Source organism: Nanorana parkeri, unplaced genomic scaffold, assembly GCF_000935625.1.
Source record: "Nanorana parkeri isolate BGI_ZX_2015 unplaced genomic scaffold, ASM93562v1 scaffold2541, whole genome shotgun sequence".
Taxonomy (NCBI): Eukaryota; Metazoa; Chordata; class Amphibia; order Anura; family Dicroglossidae; genus Nanorana; species Nanorana parkeri.
The window spans coordinates 54,022-74,745 of record NW_017308809.1 but is presented as its reverse complement, the minus strand read 5'-3'; the positions used below and the strand labels follow the sequence as shown (position 1 = coordinate 74,745).

Genomic DNA, 20,724 nt, shown 5'->3' with positions numbered 1-20,724 from the left:
CCCCACCTTTCATTTTGAGCTTGGTGGACTTGCTAGTGTGCTCTGGATACTTATTAATTGAAAGACCATTTTCATGTTCAACTTTTAGACAGATGACCTCACATTCTCATCAAGCACACTTTGATATGATGCAGAATTCAGAATGACTGCAAGCTGCCCAGGCCCTGAAGCAGCAAAACAACCCCCGACCATTACATTTTTACCACTATTCTTCACAGTTTACCAACCTCCTTCAATGCAGTCTTTGGTTTGAACCCAACATGTCTACTGTTAATGTGGCCAAGCAGCTTTATCTTTGATATGTCAGTGCAAGGCACGTTTTTCTAGAAGGCCTGGTCTTTCCCTATATGTTGAACAGCAAAGGCTTTTTCCTGGCACACCTCCTTTGCAACACCAAATGTTGCAAGAGTTCACAGAGAATCAAGTAATGTAACCTTTGGGGTTCTTGGAGATATATTTTTGCATGAAACCTCACTACTAGTGAAATTGTGGATTTCAAATAATAAAGCAATCTTTTTTAATCCTTTCCCAGACTCATAAGCATCCCCTCCACACCTTATTTTCTGAGGTTATTAGAGAACTCTTGATCTAGCCATCATGACACAACACAAGTCAATAGCAAAGTGAACACCATACCCTAAATATCTGAAGTTTAAAGGAGAACTATGGGTTAAGTGTTTTTCCCCATTGTTCTCCTAAGGGTCACGGGAGGACATATACTAACCTCCTCCCGTGACCCAAAGCTCAGTATATTGCGAGCTACAGCTAGCGGTATACTGAGATCGCCGCAGCTGGGATGGACCCCGACATTACTTTCGAGATCCACCCAGCTGCATGAGTGACAGCTGGCTCTGCTTTCTAGAGGCAGAGCCAGCTGTACCCACCCCTCCCTCACTGGAGGATTTGCGTGGGGAAGGGTGGAATCCCTGCAGAGAGCCGTGAGTGACAGTCACGGCTCTCTGCAGGGACATGATCGAGAAGTGAGCGAGCGACGGTATGTGTTCGCTCACTTCCCGATCTATTGAGTCTACATGCGACAGTTTCATTGTCACACGTCGGCTCCAACTATGAGGTTGAGTGAAAATCACTCACCTCATAGGTTCCACTTTCTTAGCCCCTAAAGATGTCCTAATTATTGACACCTAATCTGGAATACCTTATTGTAATTTCATGGATAATTTCATAATTTATAAAATATGACAGTTAAAGATTTTGCCTTTAAACCACACTACTACAGCCTTTACACAGCTAACCCCTAAGAGCTCATAGGATCTTTGGGCCCCCACAGTCACCTGATAGTAGAAGTCATCATGATAGGGATCTGTGCTCTGTAGCTGGAGGAGCTGGATACGACACACCCACTCCTTTTCTCGCTGAAGCATTAGACCTGCATAAGCATCCCGCCGATGAGGTTCTGTTTGTTGGGGGCGGGAAGAGCGATCCCCTCCAGTGCCATTCAATCCTCGATGCTGACTAAAGACAAAAATTAGTCATGCGAGTTACAATAATGTACGTTAATTTAACTTTTGTCACACATTTCACTCACAGGTACCTTTTGAAAAGCAGCAGGTTCCTATGGCCGCTCTCATATCTGCTTTCTACTGACAGAGGTAGCTGAAACAGACACGTCGTTTTCTGGCTTTTGAAAATCCAGATTTCTAAAGTGCTAATTCTTGTAGTTTCTCCATTTACAGATCCTGTCAATCTCACATTTAGTTTACTAATTTGTAAACTTGGATTGTAGTCCATCACAGGAGTGAGCTTGGAGCGCTGGCTACTTTACAACACACACAGGAACCATGGGGAACAAAACTAGTCACCCTCCAGAAGGAAGGACTGTGTCAGCAGGAATTCAGAGATGATTTGAGGATCTACAGCTGAGTTTAGTTTGACTTTAATGACTGATTGGAAAGATTCTAAAAATGTAGGGACAGAATGGCCCGGCAACTAATGAGAAAAGGCATCAGGGTATTAACTGTAAAATTACCAGTTATGGAAAAAAATAGGATTTTTGCACTCGCTGTAAAATCCTTTTCCTGGAGTCCACCAGCAGTCTTTAACCTTCAGGTTGTACTGCTGCCTACAGGAGGATTAGACACTGACAAAAAACTGTAGGCCAGCCAAGGGTAATCCCTTCTGTTACCAGCATGCCTCAGTTTTGTACAGAGTGGGACCTGCGTCCCTCAAAGGACTTCAACAAAAGGTTTTTACGGTGAGTACAAAAATACTATTTTCCTTCTAGTCCTTTGAGGGACCACAGGCAGAATTTAACCTTGAGGACATCCATAAGCAGTGCAACTGAGTGGGCAACAAATTAGGGCTCTTCCACACCTGCGTTGGGAATTGCCCGCACAATCAACACGTTTATAGCATTAACAATGCATTAGCTAGGCGTTTGTGAGGCGTCAAAAACGCTTGGAAAAAAAACCCAGCGCGGAGTCCCCCTCCCGATCCATAATCTAATAAACCGCCTTTGAAATGCTTGTTCAATGCTCTCTAGAGCGTTGACAAGGCATTAAACAAGCATTCTCACAAGCGGTTTTGCAATAGGAGGGACCTCAAGTTAAATAGTTAAAACAAAATCGTGTGTGGGGGCCACCCCTCCCCATCCATACCAGACCCTTTAGGTCTAGTCGGAAAGTTGGAAGGGCCTGGTATTGTGCAGGAATGGAGGGGGCGCTTGCTCGTCTCCTGCCTTTCCTGCCCTGCCAGGCCTGTGCTCGGATCAATGTCCTAGTTAGAATTTTAGGGGGAACCGCACATTCTTTTTTTCCTGCTTTCTTGGGTGTGGGGTTCCCCCTTTAAATTCCAACCAGACGTAAAGGGCCCAGTATAACTTTTAGGGGGAACCCCACACACTTTTTTTTATTGGTTTACTCGGGGGCACCTTAACTTTCTGACTAGACCTAAAGGGTCTGGTATGGATCGGAAAGCGGGCCCCCACGCACATTTTTGTTTTAGCTACTTAACTTGGGGTCCCTCCTATTGCAAAACTGCCTGTGAAACACTTGTTTAATGCCTTGTCAACTCTCTAGAGAATGTTGAACAAGCGTTTCAAAGGCGGTTCAATAGACTTCTATGGAGGCATTATTCCAGCCACAATGCCTCCAGAACGCGACAAGCAATCTATTTTTTGACGCAATGCCGACACCCATGTGTGAACTGCACTGGGCGGTTGCTATTGTTTTATCACACATGGGCGTTATTAGGCGGCAGAGAAGTGTTAAAAATGCTTCTGCAATGCCTGGTTTTACCGCACACGTGAAAGAGCCCTAAACAGGTCAAAAAAACAAAACAGAAAAAACTTGGGGATTACCGGCAACTCAAAGAGTTGCCTGAAGGAGCTTGCACCCAAAACTGCCATTAGATAAGGCTGCAACCTCCACCTGAACAGAAGACCAGGTGGCAACCTTGTAAATCTGAGAAACAGTTGCTTGATGCTGAAAAGGCCAGAAGGCACTCACAGATGTACTAAAGTGCACCTTGGCAGGAAATGATGGAACCCAATCCTTGAGACCAAGCTTGGATGCTGGCCTGCCTAAGAGAAGAGAGCTCTAAAGAGCTTTTAACATTTTATTAAGGTAGCCAGATCCACAATGGGGTTAGAACTATTTCTTTATAAAGTCCTCCTCAAATGAGTACAAAGCACACAAGAGAGTTTTCAATCTCCATAAAGAAAGACTTGGAACAGCGGGTGCAATGGGAAAGTCTATGCTATGAGAATTATGGGATGCACTTTTTTTTGCATTTTTAGCTTCCTAAGAGTACATTTTGCAATATACTCCTGTAATAAAAATATAGCGTAAGCTTACAATATAGTGCAATATAGTGTGGGCGGGGCTAAATTCTTGTCGGGATCCTCCTTTCTCATCGAGTGACAGCAGCTGCGCATTCGTGAGAACCTGTGGAGACTCAGCAGCTCAAGGCACATCCTATCAAAGTTTATTAATGTCAGGTCATAGGTCTATGAAAACATGCATATCCATCCTGCAGTTTGTCTTCCGTTCTCCCCTCTTCTCTCCACACTGCTGTCTCCAGACAATACACATACCACATCGGCACTAAGACCGTCAGTTCAGCTCCGTCCTCACCCTCCTCTCTGCTGTCTTGGGATATACACCCAGCGAAAAGAGATAAAGACAACACAGTGGAGGAGAGGGGGGCGAGGACGGAGCTGAACTGACTGTCTTAGTGCCGATGTGTTGTGTATTGTCTGCAGACAGCAGTGTGGGGGGGAGAGGGGAGGGGGTAAAGAATGACAAACTTCGGTATTGATGTGCAAGTGTTAACTCTGATAGGATGTGCCCTGAGCTGCTGCGCCTCCACAGGTTCCAATGAACGCGCAGCAGCTCCTACAAGCTGCTGTCACTCAATGGGAGAGGAAGATCCTGACAATATTATCAGGATGACTTCTCAGTACAGAGCTTAGCCCCGCCCACAGTATATTACATTGAATTGTAAGCTTATGGTGCAGTTTTGATTACAGGAGTACATTGCTGATGAGCTCATGTTTCTAACTTTTTCTGTCGGAACATGTGCACAGCCACAGAATTTCTCTATGACCCCTCCCCTCTTCCCAGTCTGAGAGCCGCAGTGCAAAGGGGAGGCAGAGAGCAGCCTGCACATATATAGGTTTTTAACAGGCTTGAGAATTCTCTTCTGCAAAGCTGGGGGCAAGCGCCCAATGTCCACAGTTTCCTGACACCTAGGCAGGAGGGGGTTATGGGGATCTATGTGTGTGTGTGGCATAACCTATGTTTTTTGGACAGACTTGGGAAAGGTTGCACATGTTGTACATAACTTTGAAAAGAAACTTGTTTTTTCAAGATCTAAGTAGTGTTTTCTACTCTATTGACACAGAAATACATGGGCAATTTTATTGCAAGGGTGAACAAACCCTTAGCTCAAGTGACTTTGCCTAGGCTGAATGGATGTCATCAGTCTGTAGCATTTACTCAGTCTCTTTTCCCGCAGTGATCAGACTATTGCAAATCACAAGGTGAGAGCTTTACAGATGCCCGAATCACTTTAACTAGAGGGCTGGAAGTAGATATGTAAACATTGTCCCAGGTGCCACAGCAGCCGAAATATTTGTATTTGCTGGCAGTTAAAGGTCAATGACTTCCTCAATTCATAAGTTTTTTTTTCTTCCAAATAGGGTTTACTTTAACACTCGCTGATAACAGTGATTTTAAGATAACGTTGATGGCCTTTACATTTTTACCTAAACCTGAGACAACTATACTTTATTAGATGAAACTCAACTCCAGCCAGATTGTTTTGGCTAGCATGGCAACAGGTTAGCACTTCTCTCTAGTTTTTATTGCTGTCTCGGTCCTGGTGAAAAGGGTTCCGTGGGACAGGAAATTATGACAAATAGCCCCAATCAAGATAAAGAGCAATAAAAACAGGTGTTTAGTGCAGTGGGAAAACATTAGAAGTTTTCAACGCCATTGGTGCTTTTCTGTCCCGGTGACCTCTGGATTTCTTATCTCTTGACCTAGGGTCCAGGAGTGTCAAAGAACACAATGAAGGAAAATCTTCAGGGATGTAAACTGAAACTATTCCAGAAGTTTTAACCCTTTATCATTCTATCCAAAACAAAAAAGTTTTCATTTCATTCACACAACCACATGAAATCCAGGCCAAGGACTCACTTGCGGTTCTGCTGGCGCTGAAAAAGCAGGCGTCTGTGCTGTGGGTGAAGGTGAGTCGTGTCAGGGAGGAACGGAAGGGGCTGCCGTTGTTGCGGGGATCTGTAAGAGAAGAAACCAACATCAATCGCAAAGAAAAACACATGTCTAACTGCTGAATCCGACCTTCACCTGCCATTCCTCACCTCAGGTTTTTTAAATGAGCTCCTGGTGCAGCTGTGGGGGGAACACCAAAGAAAGGTCGAAACCCTCCAGCTCCTGGGGTCACCATGGGCCCCACATGGCCCTGTAGAAGCTTGGGGGTAACACCAGCTAAAGTAGGTCCATGGAGGCCAGCAGTACGGGCAAACTGACTGGGCGACATCCGGCCAGCGGCTGCCTAATGGATGAAAATGAAGCCATGGTAAATCTCAAAAGGTCAAGATATACAAAGCAGCAGCGCAAACAAGATTTTTTTTTTAAAAAAAGGTCAGGTAAAAGTATCTTAAAAGGAGAGCTATGAGGTGAATGAAAATCACTCAGCCTCATAGTTCGAGCCGACGTGTGACAATGAAACTGTCACACGTCGACTCAATAGATCGGGAAGTGAGCGAACACATACCGTCGCTCGCTCACTTCTCGATCCTGTCCCTGCAGAGAGCCTGTGACTCACGACTCCCTGTAGGGATTCCCCCCCTTCCCCACTCCGATCCTCCAGCGCTGACTGGGGGAACGAACGGGGGAGGGTACAGCTGTCTCTGCCTCTAGATAGGGAGAGCCAGCTGTCTATCACGCAGCTGTGTGGATCTCGACAGTAATGTCGGGATCCGTCACGCGTGCGTCGGTCTCAGAATACCGCAAGCTGAAGTTCTATGTGCTCCTAAAAAATGTTAACATAAATTGCAAGGCTATAGTCCGGTTATGCTGACAGGTGAAATTTCTGACTGACTGGTGAGACACCCTAAACACGTGTGTGGTGTGTGTGTGTGGTGTGTGTGTGTGGTGTGTGTGTGTGGTGTGTGTGTGGTGTGTGTGTGTGGTGTGTGTGGTGTGTGTGTGTGGTGTGTGTGTGTGTATATGGTGTGTGTGTGTATGGTGTGTGTGTGTGTGTATGTATGGACACACACCACACACACCCCACACACACACACACACACACACACACACACACACAGACCACCAATGTAAAGCTTATCTTGCTAAGAAGAGCTTCACATTGGTCAAGTAATCATGCTGACCAATGAGTCCTCACCATATTATTTGGTTCCTTTTACTACTATACTAAACATACTAATTAATTGTGCCGGAAATCTGGTCAGCTGATAAGTTTAGTTGTATGCCTGTGCCACACTGCTATCAGTGAGCAATTTTTCAAGGATCTCTGAGGACTACAGAATCCCACCCCTCTATGTTATGAACAAAAGAGGTGTAAGGTTTTGTAGTTCTGTCCTGTTTTTTTTTTTTATTTTCCTGATGCTGTAGTGTGAGCAAGCGTTGTCACCAGTAAATAGAAAGTGTCACTGGCAGAATTATCAGGTGAAAAAGAAAAAACATTTTTACTCCAGGACCTAGCTCTGGACCTCTTCCGTCACCAAGAGCTGGTGGTTCAAGAGATGAAGATAGCCAGGATTTGGAAGAGCCGCCCGGTCCAGGTGCCATTTTGATCAGTACCTGGGACCAAAGAGGTTAAGATACACAATAAAGTGATCAATTTAAAGGAGAACTATGGGGTAAGTTTATTTCCCCATAGTTCTCCTCGGGGTCACGGGAGGACATAAACTAGCGTGAGGACATAAAAGCTCATTATACCGCGAGATATAGCGGTATACAGAGACCTCGGCAGCCGGGAAGGATCCTGACATTACTGTCGAGATCCACCCAGCTGTGTGATTGACAGCTGGCTCTGCCTATCTAGAGGCTGAGCCAGCTGTACCCGTCCCCTCCCCCGTTCGTTCCTCCAGTCAGCGCTGGAGGATCGGAGTGGGGAAGAGAGGAATCCCTGCAGACAGCCGTGAGTGACAGTCACGGCTCTCTGCAGGGACATGATCGAGAAGTGAGCGAGCGATGGTATGTGTTGGCTCACTTCCCAATCTATTGAGCCAGCGTGTTACAGTTTCATTGCCACAGGTCGGCTCGAACTATGAGGTTGAGTGAAAAGCGCTCGCCTCATAGTCTCCTTTTAAAGGAGAACTATGAGGTGAGTGAAAATCACTCAGCCTCCTAGTTCGAGCCGACCTGTGACAATGAGACTGTCACAGGTCGGCTCAGTAGAGCGGGAAGTGAGCCAACACATACCATCGCGCGCTCACTTCTCGATCCTGTCACGGCTCTCTGCGATGACAGAGGAGGGGCTGAATTCCCCGCTCCGATCCTCCAGCGCTGACTGGCGGAACGGACGGGGGAGGGGGCGGAGACAGCTTACAGGAGGTGCAGGCAAGGACGGCAGGCACCTAGAGGTGATCAATGACAGGAAGTAGGGGAACAGCAAGGCTGAAGACTAATGGGGCAGCAAAGTTGTACTGGCAAGTGAGCACTTGGAGAAAAGCCCTTGAAAGTCAGCGGGAAGCAACATCTAGTTTGCACATGCACAACACTGTCCCTAGTAGATGTCAACACAAAGTTATCTCAGTCTGAACCATTTTTCCAAAGACAAAAGGAGGCAGTAAATGCCAACTTGTAATATGAGAGGCAGTGAAGACTAAGAACTAAGGGTGTAGGATCAACTAAAAAAGCAATCTCATGGACCAAGAAAAGATAAAATTGCCTGTCGTGTACATAAATTGTGATAGGTGACATGGGACAGAATTCAGTTCTAAGGGAGGTGTATAGCAAAAATATAAACCTCCAAAATAACTCTACAAAGTGTAATGCGACTAAGTTTGACTGTGCTATGATGCATGAACAGAACAGTGCATAGAGGGTTGATCATGCTTCCATGCAATATGAGGCATGCAAAGATATTTCAATAAGTCCTATAGGAAGCGAATATAAAAGTGGGAGCAATAATGAAAATATTATTCCAGAGCGCAGGACTACTATATAGAGTTCAGAACCCATAGGGATGAGACCTTAATATTTGCATCATAACCAAAGGTTAGCTATAGAAGTAAATTGCGCCTGGAACACAGTGCCTTGCCATAAAACCAAAGGGTATAGTGAGTGATGTAGAAACATTCACCACAATGTGCATCCAGAGACTAAACTCGAACGCACACTGCAGGTCACTGACACAATAGCTATGGGACTGGAAGAAATGCAAAGTTAATTGCTTAACACCAGGTTATATTGGTACAACCTGACGCAAACTGACAAAATGATCAGAGACTGAACAACACCTATGGTAGTACCACTGCTCTGAAACTGCCGAGAGCTTTGCTGATGCCTGGCCCAAAACACAGTCTGAAAAGCAGTATGGAGAGTAGGGCTGCAACAACTAATCGACATAATCGATTATTGAAAAAGTTGCCAACTTTTTCAATCATCGATTAATCGGCCTCCGATTAGTTGGCCCTGTTCACGGCTCCACACAAGCTGCGCTGCACCTCCTCCCCACCTCACACTCGCCGCTGCCAGACCCGCCACCCGCATCCACAGGCCGCACCTCTTCCCCGCCTTACACTCACCGCCCGCCCACATCCACGATCGGCACAGGGACGTCTATAATGTACTATTGCTGGGATTTGTTGTACTCCTCTATAGCTGGTGGTATTCTAAATTGTGCTGTATAATATACAATTGCTGGGTTTTGTATTCCTCTATAGCCGGTGCCATTCTGCATTGATTGCTTTATAATTTTACACTTTCCATTGCACACCACACTTTCTTTTTTTACTTCCACCGCTCCAAGCTTGCTCCTGTGATGGACTACAATCTCAATACAAACTAATAGTCCCCATCACTGGAGCCATGTTTTAAAATGCATTTTATTTTTTTATCCGATTAACCGACTAATCGAACTTAAAGGAGAATTATGGGGTTAAGTCTTTTCCCCATAGTTCTCCTTAGGGTAATGGGAGGACACAAACTAGCATCCTCCGTCACCCTAGGCTCAGTATACCGCGAGCTGTAGCTCGCGGTATACTGAGACACCGCAGCTGAAGCGGATCCCAACAATTGTGCCGGGATCCACCCAGCTGCGTGACTGACAGCTGGCTCTGCCTATATAGAGGCAGAGCCAGCTGTACCCGCCCCCTCCCCCATCCGATCCACCAGCCAGCGCTGGCGGATCGGAGCGGGGAATCCAGCCCCTCCCCTGTCATGGCAGAGAGCCGTGACAGGATCGAGAGGTGAGCGAACGCCGGTATGTGTTCGCTCACCTCCCGATCTACTGAGCCGACCTGTGAGTCTCATTGTCACAGGTCGGCTATAACTATGAGGTGAGTGAAAAGCACTCACCTCATAGTTCTCCTTTAATAATCAGCTAACTAATCGATTTTGAAAATAATCGTTAGCTGCAGCTCTAAAGGAGAGCTCTTATGCAGTGCTCTGTGCTATAAGTGATGTCAGGATTGAGGACTCACTGGATGATGGCACTCTCAGAAAAAGGTAGTAAGGTGTAAAAATTAAGCCTTTTGACTGAAGTCGTGAGGCCAAACCCACAGCTCCTACATCATCATCTGCACAATAATGAGGTAAAAGATCATGGTCACACAAAGGAGAATCCACTGTTCTAGATATGAATAGGAGGCGGTAGTGTAGTTACGATGTATCCAGCAATGACGGTCAAATAAGAAATGACATTCCCAAACAGAAATGTAGAGATGGAGTCAGTGCACAGAGGTAGGACAGAAGCTGTGCCACAACTCTAAACTTAGAAATAGCATTCTGCCGGCAACAGGCACAGTGCCATGGTAAATCTGAATGTTCAGTGGACAAAATAAACTTCCATACAGAGGGGATAGAGACTGGGTTAGGGATGCACCGATACTGATACTAGTATCGATGCCGAGTATTTGGGTGAGTACTCGTCCAAATGCTCCGATGCCTAGCACGATACTTCTGGTATCAGGAAGCCAGGCAGCAGGTCATTACACACTGCCCGGATTTCTGCTCCCTCATAACCTCATGCCAAACAGAAAGACGGGCGCCGCATCATTACACGGCCTGATTGGCCAAAAAGCCGGATCCATCCCTCCTCGTCACCTAGTGACGAGAAGCATGGGGACGGCTTCCCTCCTAATCGGGATGCAGGTTGGCGAGTCTTTACACGCTGCCCGGCTAATCAGCAAGCCAGGTGCAGAGTCATTACACGCCGCCTGGCTTCCTTAATGGGACTTCCGGTACCGGTATTCGGTATGGGTGAGTACCGGAAAAAATTAATCAAAATAAATCGGTACTCGATACCAGTACATCCCTAGACTGGGTATAACGTAGATAGATCTTCTGTTTTAATACAAGCATTCTTAGCTAATATAGGGAGACACAAGGGTATAGAAAATTTCTGATTAGTAGTGCTGTAGAAGACCTGTACTTTGCTGTGTCTATCTTTAAGTCAGCTCTGACCTCCCTAAAAGCACACACTAAGCACTGCTAAGATATATTAGACCTGCAGAAAGTAAACCTATTATGAAAGACGCATGCAGAACATTTCTGTCAGATCAACAGGTATATTTCAGTACTTGCAGACTTTTAAATGGATAAAACATTGGGAAAGATGCATGGATTGCAGAGATATAAAACATACTTTTTAGATTTTGCCAAGACAAACTTCAAAAGGGAAACATTCATGAGAGGTATGAAGGTTGCCACTGCTAAACTCCTGAAAATGCTAGACGCTTGGCTGCCACCTTCCTTAATATTTTCTAAGCACTGACCCAGACCTAGTATAAAACCTGTGAAGTCAGAAGCCTTTCCATGCATTTTTGAGTCCGACAAAAAGGTCAGCAAGAGCCTCTCAGGAGATTTTCGCTATAGCAATCCACACACTTCTTTCCCGACAGGTTCCCTTTAAACACCTAAGCAAGATGAAGGTTACCTGTGCTCCTCCCAGGAGCTGCGCCCGCTGAAGTGGGGAGAGGGCGGAAGGGAACGGGTGTCTCAAAAGCGCTGCTGGGTTATTCTGCGGAGACAGAAAACATAAACTAAGGTCTAAACAAGCAACTGGATGCTGCGAGTAACAATCATGACAAAAACAATGCAAAACATGAGGCACAACAAACCCTTTTTTGGTGTTACTTTAAACTACATGTATAGCAAAAACTTTGTTTCCTTTTGGATAATGTGAGAAACGTAACCGTTCAGGGTTATTTTGCTAACTGTGTGGGAGATGTCCTTTCATTTCCTACCCTGCAGACACATGAGGAAGTGAGAGGAAATCCATGGTATGGATGGTGCGACCCCTCGTAACGAAGGTCAGAAGTGGTCCCCGGAAGGGAAAATACATTTTCGCAGATACTAAAACAGAATCATTACAATAATTGAAGGTACCGGTACTAGTTTCATTATTATGACATGCAAGTAAATGATCAGCTTAGTAAGAATATACTCAAAGTGCAATAGTGTTTTAAACACATTGAGGGGAGTTTATCAAAACTGGAGCAAACAAAATCTAGAGAAGTTGCCCATGGCAAACCAATTTTGATAAATGCCCCTCTTTGTCTCTATGCAGTTTGTACTTACATATGCACATGGGGCACAATTAGAGTTCTATACTTGGGCACTACTTTCTGCTTATCAGTGTTAAACAATAGATGTGCTTTCCTGCTTCCCACTCTCAACGTAATTCCATTGGTCCACAGACTCTGAAAACAAAACCACTTCTGCAGTGGCCAATAGGATTTTTGTATTCACCGTAAAATCCTTTCTTGGAGTCCATTGAGGGACACAGGAACACTTTCTGCTTCAGTTTTTACTGGTACCTACAGGAGAATTGGATACCGAAACAAAACAAACAAAAAAAACCGTAGACCATCCCAGGATAACCTATCCTACTAGCAGCATGCCTCGGTTTTACAGCAAAGCAGTACCGAGATCATAATGAAACAAAGAGGGGTGGAACTTGCATCACTCAAATGCACTCCAAGAAAGATTTTATAGTGAGCACAAAAATCAGGAAATTATTTTCCCTTCACAACACCAAAAAGTCACCCAACTGAGGGGTTAGCAATACAGCAAACCACAAGAAATAAAACTAGACTAAAAGAAATACAGAATTTGGCACTACCTGCAGCTCAAATAGATGCCTGAAGAGCCTTACACCAGAAGTTGGCATTAAAGGAGACCGCAATGTTTAGCTGGGAGAACTCAGTGAACAAACCAGGTGGCAGCCTTGCAAATCTGAGAAACAGTTGAGTGAGGCCAAAAACTCCAAGAGACACTCACAGATCTAGTAAAGTGCACTGTGAGAGGAGGGGCTGGAACCTGATCCTAGAGGCCATAAACTTGACTGATGGTCTGCCAAAGCCACCTAGAAATGGTGGAACAAGATGTCAGTGTACCCTTAAGGGGTCCATTCGGGGATTACAAAAAGGGAACCAGACTTCCTGAAAGAAGCAGTGGCGGAGAGACTCTAAAAGCCTGAAATACATCCAGACAAAAGCGGGACATTTTTATTTTGGTGAACTGGAGCTGGACAGAGAGACGGAAGAACAATAACCTAGTTGAGATGAATGGTTGTAGCTACCTTTGGTAAGAAGAAAGTCCTGGGCCGCCTTGTCCCTACGCAATCCCATACGGAAAAAAAAAGTCGCCAGTTCAGACATTTGCCTCACAGAGAAAACCCCCCCATGTGGGTGAGTAAACAATGTCTCAATTGGGTTTAAACTGTATTTTCTGAAGAGCTGAGCGAACCAGAGTCAAATACAAAGGAGGTAACGAACAATGGAAGCTACATGAGAGACCCCAAAGGACTTGATTGGGTGAGAGGCCAATGATCTCTGAAACAGAAAAGGGCAAAAACATGGCCGTTGATACTACTTGTGTACAAAAGCCTCCCTAAACTGGTACAAGGCTAATAAGAACTGTTTTCAAACTCCAAAAAGGGAGAGAGACTTGGAGCAGCAATGGAAATGTATTTGCGGCCTTAGGAGCTTTAAAGGACTGAAGACTGGAAACAGCACTGGTAGAAATCAACAGCCAGTTCCTCTAGTTTCAGAGTGGTGTGCAACACTTTGATTAAAAAAAATGCAAACCTCTTTTTTGGGACTAAGCATGGACTGCAAGCTAATCAAAGACTGGAGTATTAGTCTCAGTGAACGATAAATCAGAATCTGACCAGGCTACAGGTAAATCAAGAACCACTTCTCATTGGGCGGTCAGGTGACCTCGCTGACCAATGAGTGCTTACCATATGCAAGGTGAAAGCGGCGGGGCCAGATTGGTGGGGGTAATTCCATTTTCCTAAATGCGCCTGGGAAAGTGGAATTACCCTTTAAGTTAGACCTCATTTAGAATATTGTGTCCAGTTCTGGAGGCCTAACTTCAAAACAGATATTAAGATAGAATAAGTCCAGAGACTGTGACAGATTTGGGGGTTAACAAAAAAAAACCGCAACACAGGAACTTAACATGTACAAGCAAAGAAGGCAAAATGGAGGAGACTGAAACCTTTAACGACATTAAGGGTGCGAATAAGATTTAGGAGTGCAGCATTTTCAATATGAAGCCAATCTCAAGAACATGGGAGACATCACCGCAAACTAGCAGGAGGGCAGTTCAAAACTAACCTTAGAAGGGTTTGTTTTTTTTACTGAAAGAGTAGTCGATGCTTGGAAAAGACTTCCAGCGGGGGCAGTGAGTCAATCAACAGTATGTGAAATTAAACATTAAGACAAGTGTAGATCTAAAAAAGGTTTAAAAATAAATAAAAAGGGGCAGAATCGATGGACCACTTGGCTTTTTTTAATATACTTTATAAAACACGAGATTGCAGGCTGCAGACGTCAGCACCATTAGTAGGCGTGCTGTAAGCAGCCCTGGAGATGTTAGTAGAGTGTGAGCTGAGGGCACCAGTCGCCGCAGGACGACTTCTCCCATGTCTACAATCAGACATGATGCAACCTTGTGACATTAAGGCAACTTAAGGATCAGGTTAAGAGGCAATAAAACCTTTTGTGTTCACAGAACACAGGCAGCTGGCTCTTTCCAAACAGCGTGGAGATGGTCCCTTGGTACTGTATGGCGGGGAAAGAGGGCATAATACTCAACCCAGAGGATGATGTAAACGCTCAATCCTACAGCATTAACCCCTCCTGCAGTGAAAACTGGCGGGAAATGGGGAGCGACCTATGCAAATTAGGTAGCTCTTGGTGGTTAGCTCAACTGGCTTATCCACAATGTGAGTCTAGAGACAGGGCAAGCACAGAGGCAGTGTCAGCGGCTCTGGACCTGGAAAGCCATGACCAACATAACGCTGCAACATACAGTCCAGTGGGGATCAGGCATTCCAATCAAAAAGAAAAGCTCTAGCTGTGATGTACAGTAGAGATGAGTCTTGATTGAAGACAAATATTTGGGAGAAAAGGTACAACCAAACATAGGTTAGCCTTTTTCAGAGCAGAGCTGAAGGACATCCATCCTTCTAGGACACTAGCAAAAATTGAGAAATTCTGGTAGTGGAAGGGGTTACCCTGGGCTGGCTTACAGTCTTGTTGCCAGTGTCCAATCATCCGGCAGAAGGCAGTATAACCTAAAGGTGAATGACTCCCTGTGTCCCTTAAAGGAGAACTATAAAAGGTGACTGCTTTTCACTCACCTCATAATTCTAGCCGACCTGTGACAATGAGACTGTCACAGGTCGGCTCAGTAGATCGGGAAGTGAGCGAACACATACCGGCGTTCGCTCACTTCTCGATCCTGTCACGGCTCTCTGCCGTGACAGGGGCTGCATTCCCCCCTCCACTGTCCGATCCTCCAGCGCTGACTGGCAGAACGGACGGGGAGGGGGCAGGTACAACTGGCTCTGCCTCTAGATAGGCAGAGCCAGCTGTTACTCACGCAGCTGGGCGGATCCAGACATAATTGGTGGGATCCGCTTCAGCGTCTCAGTACACTGCGAGCTGTAGCTCGTCGTATACTAAGCTTAGGGTGACAGAAGGACGCTAGTTTGTGTCCTCCCGTTACCCTAAGGAGAACTATGGGGAAAAGCTCTAACCCCATAGTTCCCCTTTAATGAACTGGAAAGAAATCTTATTTTTGCAATTATAAGGTAAGAAAAGCCAGTGTTTCATACCTTGTAACGCCATGTCCAGGACAGCATACATAGTCAGGTGTTGTACTATCCTGGAAGATGTCTGAACAAGCACAGCTATAAAAAGAAAGTCTGTTGCCAATTTAACAAGTAAAAAAAAAAAAAAAAAGAAGGTCTTACAAGCACTACTGTGGCTGAAAATGGTTTGCATCTGACTTTTTGGTCAGATGCCTTGTACCCCACTGTGGTTTCTTCTGCTAGAGCTTATATCACTTCAGAACACAACTGTGATGTAGGTGCTTAGCAGAAGTAACCAGAGTGTAGGACCAGACATCAGTTACACCCCCAGGGTAGCGCTTGAAGATAGAGATTGGCAGCACGGGTAGTGATAAAGGGTTAGAATTTTTACTTTTTTTTTTAAATAAGCCTTTGTAAAAATGCTATTTTTTTTAACTAGTAAAAGGAGTTATTTTAAAATATGAAAACTCACTAAAGATTAACTAGCTAGCTCTTTCACACACATATAACGAATGTATACAAATTACTAAATCAATGATACATTCCTCAATTTGATTTGACATGCCTACTATACCTTTTATATCCATTATACCTGCACTACAAAAGATATTAACTGCAACTTACCGGATGATTGTTGAATGAGGCAGCTCGAATGTGGATAGGATTTGGGCACAAAACCTGTAGTAAATTGAAAAAAAAAAACGCATTACCTTACAAGAAAACTAGTTAGGATTTCTTTTCAGGAACTGTAAAGAGAACTTCAGTACTCTGGACAAATTATACATTAAATGACAGAGCTATGGTTTAAATACTGTATATGTTACGTACTGAATAACACCAACATGTTATAACATTGATACATGAGTAATTATTGTCAATAAAATCCTGTTAAAGGGTTTCTAAACCCTCCGGTTTGTTTTCATATATCTACTGCTAACAAGCAGTAGATATATGCAAAAAGTTAAAATAAAAAAGATTTAAAAACGTACCCGTCTTCGCCGCGCACTCCCGTCCGAAAATCCGAAAACGCTTGGGCGGCCGCAAAGCATCTTGGGGCGGGTGCATGCGCAGTTCGGATTTTCGGCCGGGAGACGAAAGTTAAGTCTATTGACGCGTGTACCCGCATGCAGACACCGTGGGACAGGAAGTGCCAGCAAGTACAGAGGAGTCAGCGCTGGATCAAAGACCTGCAGCAGCGCTGCAGAGAAGGCTGAAAAGGACAGGAAAGAAGAGGAAGATTGGATTAGGAGACATCATTTAAGGTAAGTGCTTTAATTAACATTGGGGGGAGGGAACAAAGTTTGTACTTTAAGGCCATGGAGTATAATATTGGTATTACGCAGACCCAGAAATAACGTTTTGGGGATTTAGGTCTTGGAAAAGGAGGTTTCCCTTTGCCGAAGAAGAAAAGTATTTCAAGTGTCCTAGACTTGATGCAGCCTTGGCCCAGGTTTCCAAAAAGGCTGATTTATCATTCGAGGAAGCAGGAAATATTAAGGATCAGATGGACAGGAAAAAAAAAAGCTGGACTCCATCTTAATACCTTTCAGGTTAAAGGCCGGTCTGCTTTTACAGAGAACAAAAACAAGGACAAAAAAGGAAAGAGAAAGGCACCTGGGGTGAATTGCGGTTAATAAGATTGGGAGATTTGCAGTTTAGTGTTCCCAAAGTATTAAAGCAAAAACTCCAGAAATCAGAGAGCCCCTCGAAGCGTACCAACCGCTCAGCATTTTCTCTCCTAAACCTCCATACTTACCTATTTTCTAGAACTCTGGCTTGTGACATCATTCCTGGCTTATCTTTCTTCTGGTGGTAACGGGATGAGGGGGGGTAGAATACTAAGGCCCCATTCACACTGCGCGATGCGCAAACCGCGCGTTTGTCCCGCGATTTGCATTTTGCGCGATATCGCACAAATGCTTGCATTGAACAAGCTTGAATCGCGGCTAAATCCATTTCAAAAAGGGTCCTGCTGTAGCGACGCACGACCCGCGACAGCAGGACCCTTTGCCCCATTGAGAAGCATTGGAGAGCGATATCGCGCAGTAAATTGCCGCGATATTGCGGGAATTACCGCGCGATAAATCGCTAAGTGTGAACGGGGCCTAAGTGGAGCATGTAAACAGCAGGATGGGCTAACGCAGTGTCCTGCCCAGAAGACGACTGCCTGAAACTGAACCAAGGGGCATGTCTCGGACGATGCAAAAGCATGGAGAGGGTAAGTAAAAATTAGGTTTCTTTATTTCTTTTTACACGGGCAGGATGGGGGTAGAATTTGGCAGAAGCAGAAAGCAAGTAAAAAGGGATTCTGGCTTGCCATGAATTTGTTTCAGGACAGAATAAAATTTAGACAACGTATTTATGCTTTCCAGTGTCCAGAATGGACTTTAAAACAATGTGGACAGTTAAGTATAACTCCCTTCCACTCCCATCATACTCCAGTTTTGTGGAGAAGCAAAAGCAGGAGCAGGTCATAAACACAAATGGGTGTGACCTGTGCCCCTAATGAATGCCAATAAATTAATCTTGTTTCCTTAGTCATTAAAGTGACACTAAACTTAGAAATTATATCTGAAAAATGCAGTCAGGCACCCTAACTATTAACAAAAATGTATCTTATTTGTGCATCACTCAGCTGTAGATCCTCAAATCATCTCTGAATTCCTGCAGACACTGTCCTTCCTTCTGGAGGGTGGCTACTTGTGTTCTCCATGGTCCCTGTGTGCGTGTTATAAAGTAGCCACTGCTCCGAGCTCGCTCCCATGGACTACAATCTCAATGCAGATCAGTAAACTAAACAGCAGATTGTAGTGCATAACAGGAGCGAGCTTGGAGCAGTGGCTCCACAACAAATTCTAACAGACCCAGAAAGAACAGGTCAACAGTGGGACCTGGTAGTACTTGACAAACATGAATAGAAGACCAGGTGTTAGGCATCTTTCTGAGATTGGCAGGGCTAATGATGAAACGCCCACTAACTAATCTAGCACTAACGTGCTCTGGCTGGAAAGGGAGGAACCCTGTCTAAGTGTCTAATTCCCCTAGAGGCGGTGCATCCAAGAGGCGGTGCATCCAGACACAGGTCACCCCTTACGGTGGCCCTGAGGGATGACAAATCAGTGGATTTGAATGAAGCCATTATCAAGAGGTAAACCTGAACAGCACAAGCCACATCCAGACAGTGGAGTGAAATTTCCCTGGGCAGTCAGGGCAGGGCAGAGCGATGGGAGAATAATGTCCTGGTGAAGGTAAAAGGATGTAACCACCCTGGAGAGCAGTGTCTTAAGGCCTCATGACAACCTTGTCTCTGTAGAGCACCAGGAAGGCACAAAACCACCAGCTGAGAAACATGCCTTGCAGAGGTAATCCCAATGAGTATTTCTTGCGATGGAATTTCCTCACCTCACACCCAGAGAAGTACACCTTCCAAGTGTGACAGTAGACCTTACATGAAGTGGATTTCCTAGCATTCAGTGCAACGATTCTCATTGGGAAGCCGACACAGTAGGAGTTTCAGAGGAGAAAAGGCAAAGATGAGATTGAACTAACCCCATGGGGTCACCAAGAGCAACCACTGGCTAGAGGGTTCTGAAAACATTCACCCGAGTCCAGACGTTATAGAACATGGAAGCCTGCCTGGCAAATTTCCATGCCTGGAATGTGCACAGCAGACAGAACTGGAAACGTGATGTTCCGCCCAAGCGGAAACCATAACCTGGCTAAGGCCGGATTCATATCCTTTGCATTGTCGTGAGTGTACACTACAATAACTAGCATAAGCGCACTGCACTGTCATTTTGATGGTCACCCCAATAAACCTGATGTCCTGTTTTGCAGCACATTACCGTTCGTGTGTTTCCAAAAAAGGGGGACAGGCTTGGTTTTCAATGCACTATGCAATGTCAATCCCTTCACCACAACATATTGGCCCTCTGGCCCCTTACAGTATGAAGAAGAAAGTGCCAGACACAGGTCCCCAAAAAAAAAATAATCACAGATTTCAAGACTTTTCAGGTGAGTATATAGGAATATTAGTGCTATAAAAAGAGAATTTTATTTACTATGCTATATTCACCTGTTCCAACTATGCTGATCCCTAGGAGGTAGTTTGGTTTGGGGCTGCTGAAGGTTTCACCAAAGGCACTTGCTGAGAATTCCACCTTTCTGGGGCAGAACACTGCCTGGTAAAGCCACAGATATGGTTGACCCAAAGAGGCTTATGCAAGTAGTCAGGGGGTGTCTATAAGGAGAGGGTGGGAACTTCAGCCTCTTGTCTCTATGTAAGCCAGTAAAGAGCCTGAAATGAGCAGTGTTGTAAACATTTGGCTTGCATATTCACATGGATTAAAGACCTGTGTTCCTCAACACCACATTACCAGCAACTGCATCTCCACGTGAAAACCAAAAGCCCAGAGCAGAAAGACTTACCAGCATGCATTTCTATAACTATGTCATCATCACCATTAAACTGTGCTTTTATTTATTTTAGTAGAAATGAGCCCAATTGAGCTGTTTTTACCTGCTGTTGAGTGAATATAGGGACAACATGTTTTGGTGGAGTCCCAATGGGTACAGCTCGCACAGGAGGGCTTCCAATAACTGGTGAAGTAGAGCGGCGGGGCAAAGCTCTTTCTGAAGCGTCTTGTTCTGGGTCATCGCGGCCAGGTGGAGGCATGGGAGCAAGGCCATACTCATGCAGCAGTGACGATGGGCTCATATCCTTTAATGTGAACAAAAACCAAGACGTCATTATGAAGCTAAGGGAAAGCAAATCAACAAAGTTTTCTTTCATGTATTCCTAAAAGATCTATGACAATTTATTTATTTGTGTTTTTGAGTCTGCAATCAGCATTAAACTAAGCCAGGAGATAACAGATTCTGTCAGCCTGACAATGAGAAACATGAACAGGAGGTGGTATTAGAAGACAAAAGCATCCTCGCAAAATA

At 44.9% G+C, this 20,724-nt stretch overlaps 1 protein-coding gene across 2 annotated transcripts in view; it reads right to left on the bottom strand.

The window, feature by feature from the left end:
* Positions 1-20,724, bottom strand: part of PATL1 (PAT1 homolog 1, processing body mRNA decay factor) — a 57,347-nt gene that overhangs the window by 14,337 nt on the left and 22,286 nt on the right. The window contains exons 5-11 of one of the 2 annotated variants that reach the window (XM_018573788.1): positions 20,297-20,497; positions 16,402-16,455; positions 11,608-11,691; positions 5,980-6,033; positions 5,840-5,940; positions 5,658-5,756; positions 1,293-1,473 (exon numbers count right to left, since the gene is read on the bottom strand). In XM_018573788.1, coding sequence (XP_018429290.1) covers positions 1,293-1,473; positions 5,658-5,756; positions 5,840-5,940; positions 5,980-6,033; positions 11,608-11,691; positions 16,402-16,455; positions 20,297-20,497 — 774 coding nt within the window. Of the gene's footprint in view, positions 1-1,292; positions 1,474-5,657; positions 5,757-5,839; positions 6,034-11,607; positions 11,692-16,401; positions 16,456-20,296; positions 20,498-20,724 lie in introns of both variants that reach the window. The other variant, XM_018573787.1, reaches the window with a different exon arrangement.